Below are 13,234 nucleotides of genomic sequence, written 5' to 3'. Positions count from 1 at the left end.
CTGAAATCCAGTGTATAATACACTAAACAAAAAATAGTAAATGGCACAAATCTAAAACATCAGTATGAAGTAACTACATACAAATATAGATGAAGATTTGAACAGATAGGGAAAAGTACTAAAGGAAAAATACCATTAGGGAAATATCAAATGTCTGATCAGCATAAAGAGGTTGCAACCACTTGAGTGTGTATATAAATTAGCTCTTAATGTTCCCATCTCGCTGTTGTTGACCCACTTGTAATACTGCATTTTTTTTACATTTATATTTGATGTGCTGTCTAAAATTTGGGTGTGAAATTTCTGTTCACATATGATGCAAGAGAATACAATTTGGCAGCACAGTTACATTTACTTAATTTCATGTACATACCAGCTCGACTTCAAAATTTAAATTTGGTACGCAAGGGCCTATACTGCTTTTTTTCTCTACCATAGTTTCCTCTTGGAGAGCTAAGGCAATACCTTAATACTAGTGCTTGCTGTTCAGAAGTACACAGCTTTTCTTTTCTTCTGTGCAGTTTTACTACAGAAGAAACAGAGTCCTCTCTTCCAGGTGCCTTTGTCTTTTTGACCTGCTATGGCCTAGTGCTCACCTGATCTGGTGATTCGTCCTCAATGGCTCTAATAGAATCTGCTCTGACATTTTAATTAAAATACTGCCACTGCCACACACACTGCAATCACAGGCAGATGATAAAAAGGGCAATGTACCAGGTGAAAGCTCCTGCATGCAGCATTTTGGAGCAGAACTGCACCTGATGTTCCTTGTTATTATCTCTGGCATGTGAACAAAAGAATTTCAATTATGCTTTAAGTAATGTAAATGATAGTGTGAAGTTTTTCTTCTTTGAAAATGGGCTGGAAGTTTTACAGTCACATCAATCCATGTAATATAACAAACATTATAAGGCTTAACATAGCTAACTAGTTTTTCCTCCACAGAATTTGAACTGCACTCTTGTTAATTGCTTTAACCGTTCCAGCACAGGTAAACCAAAAATGCCATCCAAACGAAATTTCCAATAGCTTCTTGCATTTTCTCTTGCAGCTGAAAAATTTACATTTCAAAAGGGAACATGATCTCAAAATATCCCAGAGTCTGCAGCAATTTCCAGCTGAACCTGCAGATTCAGCAAAACAACCGTTCCATACAATCAAACTGGAATTAGGAAAACTGATAATTGCTTTTTGGGTTTGAGACGGGGGAACAAAAATTCCTGACAGATAAAATGTACCGTCCCAAATTATAGAATCATAGAATGGTACAGCACAACAGGCCGCCATTTGGCCCATCACGCCTGTGCTGACTTTTGATAGAGCTATCCAATTAGTCCCACTCCCCTGCTCTTTCTTATATTAGTTTAATAATGTGCACGCAGTCTATATCCTTTATTCAAAACAAGTTCTTAACACTAAACATTAAAGGGACACTTGGAATTTAAAATACTGAAAGGTTCAGAGTTTGTCCTTCAGCTTAGAAGACCCTGGACTAGAACTTAGCTGGGAAACAGGAAATGGAAAGAAAAAAAAAATCACCCTCAACTGGCTTTGTTAGGATGACAAAATAATTATTCCTGGCAATCTCAATGTAGCTAGAATTAACATGAGTCAGCAGCAAAAAAAAATTCAGCTGTCTCAGCTTAATGAAACCATTGTCACGGTTGCGAGTAATAAAAGTTAGAGAAGCACCATATTTTGTAAAGTGCATTTCTGGAACACTTGTTAATGCTGTGCTATTGATAGTGACCGGTTCCAATTAATAGATGCACACAACACATAATTTAACACTGTGGAAAATTACCACCAAGTGTAAAGTGGTAATAGGGTAAAGATGACTTGGAGGATAAGAGGCCAGCACTCTTAAATGAGTAGTTTTGACTTTTAAAAAAAAAAACTTGTCAAGGAACATCAATCACAATGTTAACTCTCAACAAGTTTTAGGTGTGCAGTTGATTTGAGATGGTTGCTTCGATGCAGTTCAACTGCTTCTTGTTTGTCAGAAAAATAAAAAAAAGAGTACAAAATATTAAGATGTTTCCGCTGATAAAACAGCAGTGAAGCCCAGGAAGCAAATTGTGTGGGGCTTAGTTTGCACTTATAATCTATACTACATATACAAGCCACTACGGAAGTACAAGGTAAAAAAAAATGCAGTACCCTAGAATGGCACATGCCATGAAATAGTATCAGTTAGATCATCAATACAACAGTTAGCCAATCTGTTCATATGCTATCATGCCTAACCAGACACCAACTTGCTCTGTCTCGCCCCAGTCATGTCCCTGCTCACTGCTAAAATAAAAATTACTTTGAATGCTGAAATAAACAAATTGCTGAAAGTGGGCAACAGATCTGCCAGTATCTGGAGAGAGAAAAGATGGGTGGGTTTCCAATTAAAGCAGATGGTCTCCCACCTGACTGTTGCTTTTTTCAGTTGCCGACGCATCTATTTTCAACATTTCATTTTTATTCCTGGTTCTGTTTAGCTTCAAAAACCAATTCTATAACAATATACATATCTGAACTTCCCGATGTGTCTTATTCCTGAATTTTAGTGTTCCCTGTCCATTGAGTGCAAAGAAATGGAATATTTTTCATCTTTGGTTAGTCAGTAGCTCACTAGTTAGGCATACCACAGTCAGATGAGAAGTTCCTTCTACTCTTCTCCAACATGCCGAATGCCAAGCTTAGTACTGTACGAGTTTTCAATTTTCCACAAGTATCTTTTTTGTTTGTACAGATCTAATAGAGACACCACTTTCACTAAGTATAAATGGCTGAATTATAGCAATAAAATCATCATTCAGTAAGTTAATTACATCAGAATGACATTAATAAAAGAATGACTGAAAGACAGGTAAGACAGAGGGGAAAAAAATGACTAAACTCTGCTGCAATTGCACGTCATTCTTTTGCAAATGTGTTCTCATTAAAATGTAACCAGAACAACAATTATGACCCCAGGTGTTGTACATAATGTCTAGCTTTGGAGTGTAAAGTGATTGCTTCATTATGTGCATGAGTTATTGATGTGTTGGTGTGTGTGATTACTGTAATGTCATGTCAGAAGCAAGCAACAGTTCACATTGAGGTAGTCAGGTTCTTGAATAGTGTCATCAGATTTACTCTTCATATCTATTTCAAGATAGTTAGTTATAAGCTTCTCAATTGTTTCCAACCCCATAAGTGTATCGCATTAACTGGTAACTACTTTATGTAATATTACTTCTCATGCAATTATGTCTCATAATAATGAGACTTACTCAATAATATTTGCTTCTGATTAAAGGCCTCTGGAGATCAAATCAGAGTTACAGTAGACCAGTCTTTCGACAGTAAAATAGAAATTATGTCATCAATTCATTAAATAAGATTAACAAAACATTGCAGAGATGCACTGCCCAGTACGGAATGGAGCCACAGAAACTAAAAAAGGCCCCAGGCATGATCCATGGTCCGCTCTGAGTTAGATGATTTCAGCTGTAGTGACAGCAGTGGAAGTGTCAACCAGATTTCCTACAATCAACCACTAGTAATAACTTCAACAGAATCCCCATTTACACTCGTAAACAGGGTCTCTGCCGATCTTCTGCTGAAGCTATCGCAGCCAATCGGGAGAAATTCTGGGGAAATTCCCAGTGTTGGTGCTCTGGTGATTCAGAATTTGTCTACCAATGAGGCAACAGGATTAAAAACATCACAGTCCAATCCCCACAATTCAAACAGGACAAATTCAGTAAGAAACCAAAATAGAAGTGAGTTACCTAGGCTTCAAGGAAAAGGTGGAAGGTGGGGGGGGAGGGAGGAGATATTAAACAGGGAGAAGACAGTGGAATGGGAGGAGAAGCAAAGGGAGAAGAGGTGAGGAAAGAATAGAATGAAAAGAGAGACAACTTCCATGATGTTTCAGAGATTCTTCATACTCACCAGCTAGTCGGATTCACTTTTTTCCTCTTCTCCTTTGAACTACTTGCTCAACCTCTACATTCTTTCCTCTCTCCACTGTCAATCACCTCAGTCATAACCCTCCATGCTCCCACTCCCCCACCACCCCGCCAAGGGTGGATGGCGAGAGGTCCCCTCCTCCTTTTTCCATCTCCCCTATCCATTTTATTTAAAGCGGCTTTGTTTGCTTTTGAATTCAACTTGTCTTTTTTTTAAAAACAAGAAATTCAATTATGGGAAGGAACACACACTCGCTCTCACCAATTAGAATGGCCTGCTTGCTTCATAATTCAACTTCTTTAAAAATTAGGATGAGGAAAGGCATTGTCTCGCTCAGCTTAATAGGCTTCCTGAAGTTTACAGACACAAAAGATAGAGTTTAAAGAATTCTAACATTTTAGCACGTGCAGGAAGAGATACCAGGAATAGATCTTACAGTTCTTATGAAAGGTCACTGAGCTGCAACGTTAACTCGGTTTCTCTCGCCACAGATACTGCCTGACCCGCTGAGTATTTCCAGCATTTTCTGTTTTTATTATAGATTTTACGTGCACTAACTAGGAATACATCAAAATTCTAGCCCAATGTCTTTTCCAGTTGAACAGAATGTCAGATAAGAAGAAATCAATTCTGAAGTTTGGTTAAAATTTGGCAATGATTTTAAATTAAGACAAGTCAGTGCTGGCAGGTGGAGAGTACCAGAACACAAATGTCCATCTTGTCATGGTGTGCAGTGATTAAAGTCTGGAGTTCTTACCAATTTCTTCATTTTCACTGTACTGAGCGAACAGTTTCGATACCACAGGTTCCAAGTCTTCTTTGGCAGTTCCATTTGATCGACAAGTTAGGTGGACCAGATCTATTAAAAAGTCAAAATGGATCATACTGTAACTAGTAATCATTTTAAAGAAACAGTACAGTACTATGAAACAAACAACAATGCTGAACAAGCAATCCGAGTGTTACCCAAAGAAACTTTCTGTACTGTAAAATCACGCAATATCTTGTAATGCAGTTTTTCCCTCATACAACATACAGATAATAACAAATTTAAGGATTTTACTTCCTTTACATTTTTGGAATAAGTGCCATATTTTTTGCCATTTTGCCACTTTGTACAGGTTTAATCATTTTACACCTTGAAATAACTGGACTCAGTGGTTTCTACATCTACCCCATAAAGTACTTGACATTAGGTCTTGACTATCCAAAGCAAAGGAAGCTTGCACATCAAGGTTAGACATCTAATTTATGGTGAAGCTCTTGGTATTGGCAACTTTATTAGTGACTATGAGAGATTTATGCACATAGGATTTCTAGAGATGCAACCTCATAAACAGTGTTATTTATTGATGAAAATGAACATTGTAAATTTAGAAACATAAATGGTTGACATCTCAATCAAAACCAAGATAATTTTTTATATACGTACTTGGTCACCACAGCGATATTATGATCATCAACTACTATTTAAGCCATGTGCTTTTTTTTTTTAAACAAAACTAATCACAGGTGGATGTGTTTCTTAATTCTTTGGCACACTACGTTGTTAAGATTAGTGTTTTATTTTTACATTTCAATTGTCAAGAGGTAGCAATAAAGATGTTTTTTTAATGCAGAAATATACTGCTTTCCTCAAAATATTTAAAGTTGGTAAGCAAAGACACTAATTTTTAGCATCCCAAAATTATACAAACTACTTGCCCAAGAAGCTTTGTGTTGTTAAAGTGCATATGGGAGGTGGTTACAATTTTCTTGCCTTGAATAAAAACTGCACAACTTTTAAAGGCATGCTCCCCTGCACAGTGAAGTACTGAGCCACACAGATCAGGAATGTCCCAGGCTCCATCCTTGGTGAGCCAAGTAGGCCATAACAATTAGCTTTGTGTCACCAGGCGACAAAAAGAACAGGGTGGGGGGGGGGGTGGGGAAGATGCAGGTGGGAGGTAATAAAATTTGTCAGAGCTCACACTCAATTGCTATTCGGGTGACTCCTGTTGGAAAGTACGTGCATAGACGTTGGACGAAAACAGAATTGGATTTGGTTGTGATGTCTCCATGGTGAAAAAGAATGACACACACTGCTTAGCTCACTCACAGAAATGTCCATTTGAGTGGGGTACAGGAGAGTTTCTGTCACCTGCGGAACTGTACAAGTTGCGAGGATTTTTTGAAGGCTAGTGTTGTTTCCAAACAAGACTCTACAAAGATAAAATTATAGCACTAGTGATCTGCCCAGGCTTGTAGGAATAGAATGATGCAACACAAACAGTTTTGGAGTGTGGAAAGTCCTGCGTTTGCTACTTACTATCAGGCTCAGGTGTTGCTGTCTGACTGGGTAACAAAGTACAATCATAAGTCACTCAGGCTCCCCTGAAGCACTCCCACAAGATACAAGAGCAGTTATTTATTAGAAATGGCATATATCCAGCTAAAAACTGAGCCAACAATTTACTTTTTCTACTCAATTTTTCTCTTGAAAATTCCTTGCTACCGTGTAACCTCATCTCTTTGGGACAGCAGGATTTCCTGAGCTACAGATTTGTTCAGGACTGCACTAATGTTCATCTGTGACCACCCACCAGGAATTGTGGTTTATGTCATCATAAGCCAACGCACAACATTGTCTACAAGAGACCTTATTCAACTCTTTATAAAGGTTGATATACTATTAAACATTTTAGCAGTGCACATATCGATGTGCTAGTTTTGCACTACTTCAACAGTTTTCATTTTTATTCTATATAATGATTTATTGATTTTATGGGCCTGCCCATTCAAACTTTTTCCAGAGATGGTGCTTTTTCCAAGAAAAAAAGCCAAATTATAAGGCACTGCATCAAAAGACATTTGTTTAGTTGAAAATAACTGATGTAATAGTTCAAAATAAAGAACTGTATACAAGCAGAAACAGAGTTCATTCTTCAGATTCCATTCACTTAACAGACACCTTCACATATCAAATGTTCCTTGAAGTGGAAGCAGTTTTGTCGGGTCACAGTACAAAACATCCTCATCAACATTGACAGCATATCGCCTTGGGTTTTTTCGTGGGGGCGACGATGAGAATCTAATTTTCTTTATTGCAAAATGCCTAATACCACATAAAAACTTTACACAATTGAACAATAAATCAAAAATAACCACTATATTTTATGGTACTTCATACTGTCTTTACGTTCTGCCCTCTGCAGTAGTCTGCCACATCAGTTTCTATTATCCAACACGTTTTAGTCACTCATGTATGACTGAATTAGTAACAGCAGCTGAAGCCATTTGTCATGTAATGCTCTCCTAGCAGGAAGAGCAATGATTTCAGTTCATGATTCGATCATTTGAGTCACATTTTCAGGCCAAGTGAAAGACTTCAGTTCCAGTCAGCTGGCAACTCTGATTACATGTGTGTCATCTTCAGAACACATGATCAGGGGCTTGAAGAAAGAATGAATTAATCTTCAACAGTCATTGGGTATTCAACCAGGGTAAATCACTCAGTTAAAAATCAATTTAAATATGAAAATAATGCAGCAAACAGGATTAGATATTGATTTCAAAACAAAATAGTTGTTTGTTCAGGTAGTAAATGTAAAATATCTCAACTTACAGGTGCCCTGCGGACAGGTCATTGAAGAGGGACAGAGCTCAATGATTCGTACAGAAGGATGACTTTTTTCCACTGCTGGCACAGTTAAAATAGAAATCTGTAAAGTCAGTGCATATAGTTAGGGTTTATTGAGTGAGGACAAGCAAAACAAAGGTCACACAGTCTAAATATCAAGCTTCTTCCCAAGTTTGGATGTTCATCTCTTTGTGGGATCTTGCTGTGCATAACTGACCTGCTGTGTTTACCTGCTTAAGACTCACTGCACTTCAAAGTGTATGTGAAGCACTTTGGGATGATCCGAGACTCAATATGATACATCTGTGCAAGTTTTCTTTAGTGACAAAAATCATTTACTGAGTTCAGCAATTATTATTACTATGGGAGGGAAAAAAATCAAATCAAATAAAAGCCAAATAGCAAGATGCTGGAATAAGTCCACAGAACTGACCTTGAATCAGGAATGCATTTCTCCAAACAATAGGATATCTGGTTAACTGGAGTAGTTGTCATATTTTAGGGGAGATTTATCATTATTATTTTTATTCCCATTGCTAAAGTTTTTCATTCTTCCTTCATACCTATTCACCTCCACAAAGTAGTAGCTGGGTCACAATTTGGGATTTTTGATTTTTTTTTTTCTCCATAGGAAGGATTATGGGATTGAGTATGTTTAAGGGCTGTGTTTTAAAACAAAATGAATGGGTGAGCCAAGATGCAGATAGAGATGAAGACTTCAGGAGCCCAGCTATGAAAAGAAAACTGCTTGCCTCCTACAAGTAGTTATACCACAAATTGGAAGGCCTGCCAAGAGGTTGCCGCATCATGGCTGAAAGTATGGAGAAGCCTACTTCCAACCTGTGTGGGGTCATCTCCCAGGGCATCAGCACTCTGCAGTTTATCTTGGAAAGTGTGGGCACATCCAGGGACACTGCAGCCAGGCCCTCACAACAAGAATCAATCTTCACAGCTTTTGTGGAAGCTCAAACAGCTGCCATCCAGACTCTGGGCTCGACCTTGAACAGATTGGTGGATCACATGGATAGGCGTTTTCAAGGAGTAACTCCTCCTCTAAGGTCTGGTTTCCCTCAGATCAGTGGAAGTGATTGCTCCATGGCTGTAATTGCACTTGAGCTCTTCAGGCGTGGTGGGGATGTGCAGTAGCGTCATCAATCATGTGCGCAGGGGGTATCTCTTGTCCCCTAGCAGCCATCCTGATATCCCTGGATGGGTAGAAAAGTTGGGGGATGGACGTGTGCCTCTGGATGAAGGCGACGTGGCAGCTGCCAGCAAAACGGCCACAACTTGCATTATCCTTCTCCAGTGATCACACACCAGTTGTGTATTGGAATGAAAGCCCTTCCTGTCCACAAAAGCTTCTGGCTCGTCTTCTGGTGTCTTGATACACGTGTGAAGTCCATCATGCCCTGGACACAAGGGAAGCCAGCCACCGCTGTAACTGCCAGAGAACTCATATTCCAGCTGTTGGCATCCTTGGGGAAGGTAATGTATCAGTTAGCTCTGGCAAAGAGGGCATTGGTGATCTGCGTGATGCAGCTGTGCAGAGTAGATTGGGATACGCAGGTGATGTCCCCTGTGGAAATCTGGAAGGAGCCATGGTGAAAAAGTTAAGGGCAGTGGTGACTGACAGCAACTGGTAAAGCATGATCCTGGTCCAGCAGGCACTGCTACAACAGTCTGCCTGGTGGAGTGCAGTCTCCTGCTGCACTGCCCCTCGGAGATATAAAAAAAAAACGGAATATTGGCCTATTGACCCTGTGGGCTGGGTAAGGCCTTCTACGAGCAGCCCCTTCAATTGCTGTATTCAACAGGTCACCTGCTGCTTACACTGGTTGTTGAGGCTACTGCTGGTCCTTTTCCTCCAAGTGTTCCTCCATCCAAAGAAAAAGAAGCAAAAATGAAATCCTTGACAAGTAGTGAGTACTTAATCGGGGTGGGAAAAAAAATCAGAAACAATCTCTGCGCTCAGAAATTCCTTGGAAATCCACCAAGCACAATAGGACACATACCTCTATGATCTGAGCGCCTGCAGCCGAACGCCTTTTTAAACAGTGCTTCCAAATAATGTCAGCTTGTGAAGCCAGCCCCATGAGGTTTTACTCAGCAAATTGGCCATTGAGTGGGACTTTCAACCCGACTTCATGACATCATAGGACCCCGATTTGAATTGAGGCACCCGTCCGTTTCTAGCGAGTGCATTTGCCACCAGTCAGCGTCCAAGTTAAAATGGTGGTCAGCGGGTTTCTGGTGGAATGGGGCAATATGTCAATTTCTATTTAAAGGCCCCGCCCCACTCTCACCGAGCTGGTTGGATTTGTGTTTGACCGCCTTCGAAAGGAAGCACATATGGAGGGCACAGGTGAAAGACACAATGGCCCAGAAATTCGGGTCCCCACGGGTGAGTACGCACAGGGTACTCACGCATAGGCCCAACGGAAGTGCCGGTTTTGTGCATGCACTGCGCATGCACAGGAAACCGGAACTTCCGTTCCCTTAAAGGAAGGGGTTCACAGGTCGAACTCGTGTGCCAGAGAGGCAGCGCATGCGCCTGGAACTTACGTTTTTTTTTGCAGGTTTCTCCGGAAGGGCAAGTCTCCAGGAGTTACACTTTTAAAAAGCAGTCGCAAGGCCTGCTTTTAACAAGGTAAGTGGTGAATTAAGTAAAATTAAAACATTTTTCCCCACAGGTTTATTCTTTTTAAATACTTTAAAGAAAGGTAAGTTTATTTTTAGCCCCGTTAGAAAACGTAATTCATTTTTTCAAAAATTTAAATTATTGTTCAAAATAGTTATTTTATGTAATTTATAGTTATTTTAAAAATGTGATTTTTAAAAAATTTATTTGAAGTTTTAGTTATGTTTTGGGGCTGATTTGCATTTATAGTTTTGACAGCTCTTCCTGTCAAATTTATGAATGGGCATTCCCTGCTACCATTGGCTCTCCATGGCCCACGTGATCCCAGGGGACGCTTCGAACTAACTGCGCCCCTGGGATACGCAAGCACTGTGCGCCGGCAGTTGGAGGAGGCCCAGAATCGGAATCCCACGCGGGCCCACAGCACAACGGCCGGCGCGCTAGGTAAGTGCAGGTCGGAGGCTTGCACCCGTGGGAAACCTCCGACCCGAATTTCTGGGCCAATATTCAGTTCAGATCACAAGCAAGTTCTATTGTTACATCCCTAGTTTATGCAATCATGTCTTTCTATATTGGGTACCATGGGCACACTCCTGAATGGAAGATGCTATGGGAGTGATCAGCATGGCTGCACCCAATAGAATATCTAAAGCAGACTCTAAACTTGTTAATTTCCTAATCAGTAATATTGCCAACACTGCTCTCCGCTAAACTGCTAAGGCATTAATTTGCTAAATACTGTATATAGTAATATTATAATCTCAGCTGGGAGAGGAGGAAGACGGGGAACTTTAAAAAAAACTTATAAAATGATTTCATGTTGTGTCTGTCATGACAGTTGTGTCCAGCTGGATGTAAGCTTGTGTAAAAGATTTACTATTGGTTATATTAAACACTTAGTATTGTACAGCACATTTCCCATTGAGGGAATCGTACTCAAGGTTACAAGACAGATGAGGAAGGTCATTCAATGCAACTGGGCTCGCCTATTCAGAAAGATCTTAGAGTTAGGGCATCCAAAAGCTTCTTGAATTCATCCAGGATTTTTACTCCACTATCCCATGTGGAAATCCATTCCATGTGGTTTGCGTGAAGAACTTCCTGAGTCACAACATCAGGATTGTTGGTCTGCTAATTCCTATACAGATCAATGGTACTGACAGCATTTGGACCTTTTGAATTCATCACCTGATCAGGTCTTTTTCAGCAGGTACACCTGACAAGACTGATCTCTAGTTTTGTATAATGTGTCCTCTCTGATATATATATATATATATATATCTCCTGTGTGTATAGGAAGAGAAAGTAAGTTACAAAGCAATGTTAATATTGTTCCTTTTAAACAGTTTTAATAGTATTATAACTGCCAATTTAAGAAATTCTGTCCAATCATCAGAGGAACTTTGTGTAATAATATTCTTTTGCAAAGCCCAGTCACTAATGTTTTATTTAAGTAAATTGTACACAAACTGTAGTAATGATAAACAAGGCTTCAGTAAGAACTGTCACTACCTGCTCAGAATCGGACTTCAAGACAGAAGAATTTGTGATGAGCACCCCTCTCGAAATGTACCTGACAGAGAAAAAAACCGAATTACACAACAAGCAGTGTGGAACATAGAACCAAGGAGTAAAATAAATGACAGCAGTAACATCTCAATAGTATGACACAACTTTTAGTATTACCATAATACAAGATGTCAACGCTCAACCTTTTTCAAATTAAAAAAAAATTAAGCATTTCCACTGTGGAAAGAAAGGCTGGGTAATAGGCATAATGATTTTTCAAAGGTCTAATAATTATTTATATTTATTACATAGCTTTTTTTAATGGCAGAAAGTGCAAATGCTTAGGCTCAATGGCCTGGAATTTGTAGTCAGGATGACAGCAAACTGGCAGCGTTCGCAGTCATTCCGCCTTTGAAACTGACTGCAACTTCGGGATTTGGTGCATGCGCAGGCAATCCTGAAGCTGCAGTCTGTCAATGACAGCCCCGAAACTGGCTGCGCTGTGCCCCCACTCGAGCCGGCAATCTGTGCAATCAGCCAAATCAGGGAAACTGATTAAAACTTTGGCTCTTCTGCAGTAATTACGCTGTTAAATTCCCCATTAAAAGTTAAACCCAAAGGGATTAGGTGTAACTGGGGTTTTAACAGCGCTATTACTGCTAAAGAAATGTTAACAGCCTGGAAAACTAATTTTAATTTTGTGCAGTGTGAAATTTGTCCATTTTAATAAAAATTCAAATTTAAGAAACTTTTAAAGTTTGTTCATCTTTATTTCAGGTTTGCTTTTTCCCCATGCGAGAACCCCAATCTTTCTTTTGCCCTCTCCAACTATTTTAAAAAGTTAGAATTTAAGAGCTTACTCACTTCCTAGTTCAGTGTCTGTGAGAATTCTGCATTTTGATTGGTTGCTCAGACAGCTTGTTGACGTCACAGCAGTTCCCACAAGGGGATCCCCACTACAGATCTTTGATTTGAATTGCAGCTCAGAAAACCCGAAGTCCTCGACACAGTGGTCGCAAGACGCTTGTGCGAAGTGTACTTCGGGGGCAGCTGCGAACGCCTTCGCTTCGCTGGTGACCGCAAATTCCGGGCCAATATTTTTCTTACCGTAGGAAACAGAGCTCACCGAGTGCAAAAAGAATTTGGACCATCAACAACTGCACAGATAAAGTGCCAACTACACAGAAGAACAAGATAGCTGGGAGAGTGTCAAAGGTGAGTTATGAGTGAGGGGTTTGTACAATGTTAAACTACAAAGACTAAAGTTTAGTCATGTGATCCCGAGTACAGTACAACCTTGTAACATACTTCCAGGCCGAAGCTATTTCAATGCACACTTTTCTCTCTTCCGTTTATTACTACATTGTAGTTTCCCAGGTTTGGATTTTACTGCTGTACTTTTCCTTACCATCATTATAGTTTGCAAGTTTTGTCATACATTTCTATATCAGACAGGAATAAGGTAGTGGGTGTTCCTCTGTGTAAAGTTGAAGAAAATCTATTTTACTAAGGTCATGGGT

The 13,234-nt window shown here is 39.7% G+C and overlaps 1 protein-coding gene across 1 annotated transcript in view; it reads right to left on the bottom strand.

Annotated features, from left to right (window-relative positions):
• Positions 1-13,234, bottom strand: part of chm (CHM Rab escort protein) — a 156,877-nt gene that overhangs the window by 12,633 nt on the left and 131,010 nt on the right. Inside the window, exons 11-13 of the mRNA XM_085996136.1 lie at positions 11,718-11,778; positions 7,553-7,649; positions 4,706-4,807 (exon numbers count right to left, since the gene is read on the bottom strand). Of these exons, the coding sequence (XP_085852262.1) occupies positions 4,706-4,807; positions 7,553-7,649; positions 11,718-11,778 (260 nt within the window). The remainder of the gene's footprint in view (positions 1-4,705; positions 4,808-7,552; positions 7,650-11,717; positions 11,779-13,234) is intronic.

This window comes from Somniosus microcephalus, chromosome 1 (genome assembly GCF_052327205.1).
Source record: "Somniosus microcephalus isolate GS21.2 chromosome 1, FLI_Smic_1.0, whole genome shotgun sequence".
Lineage (NCBI taxonomy): Eukaryota > Metazoa > Chordata > Chondrichthyes > Squaliformes > Somniosidae > Somniosus > Somniosus microcephalus.
The sequence above is the reverse complement of the archived record's forward strand: the minus strand, read 5'-3'. Positions and strand labels throughout refer to the sequence as shown.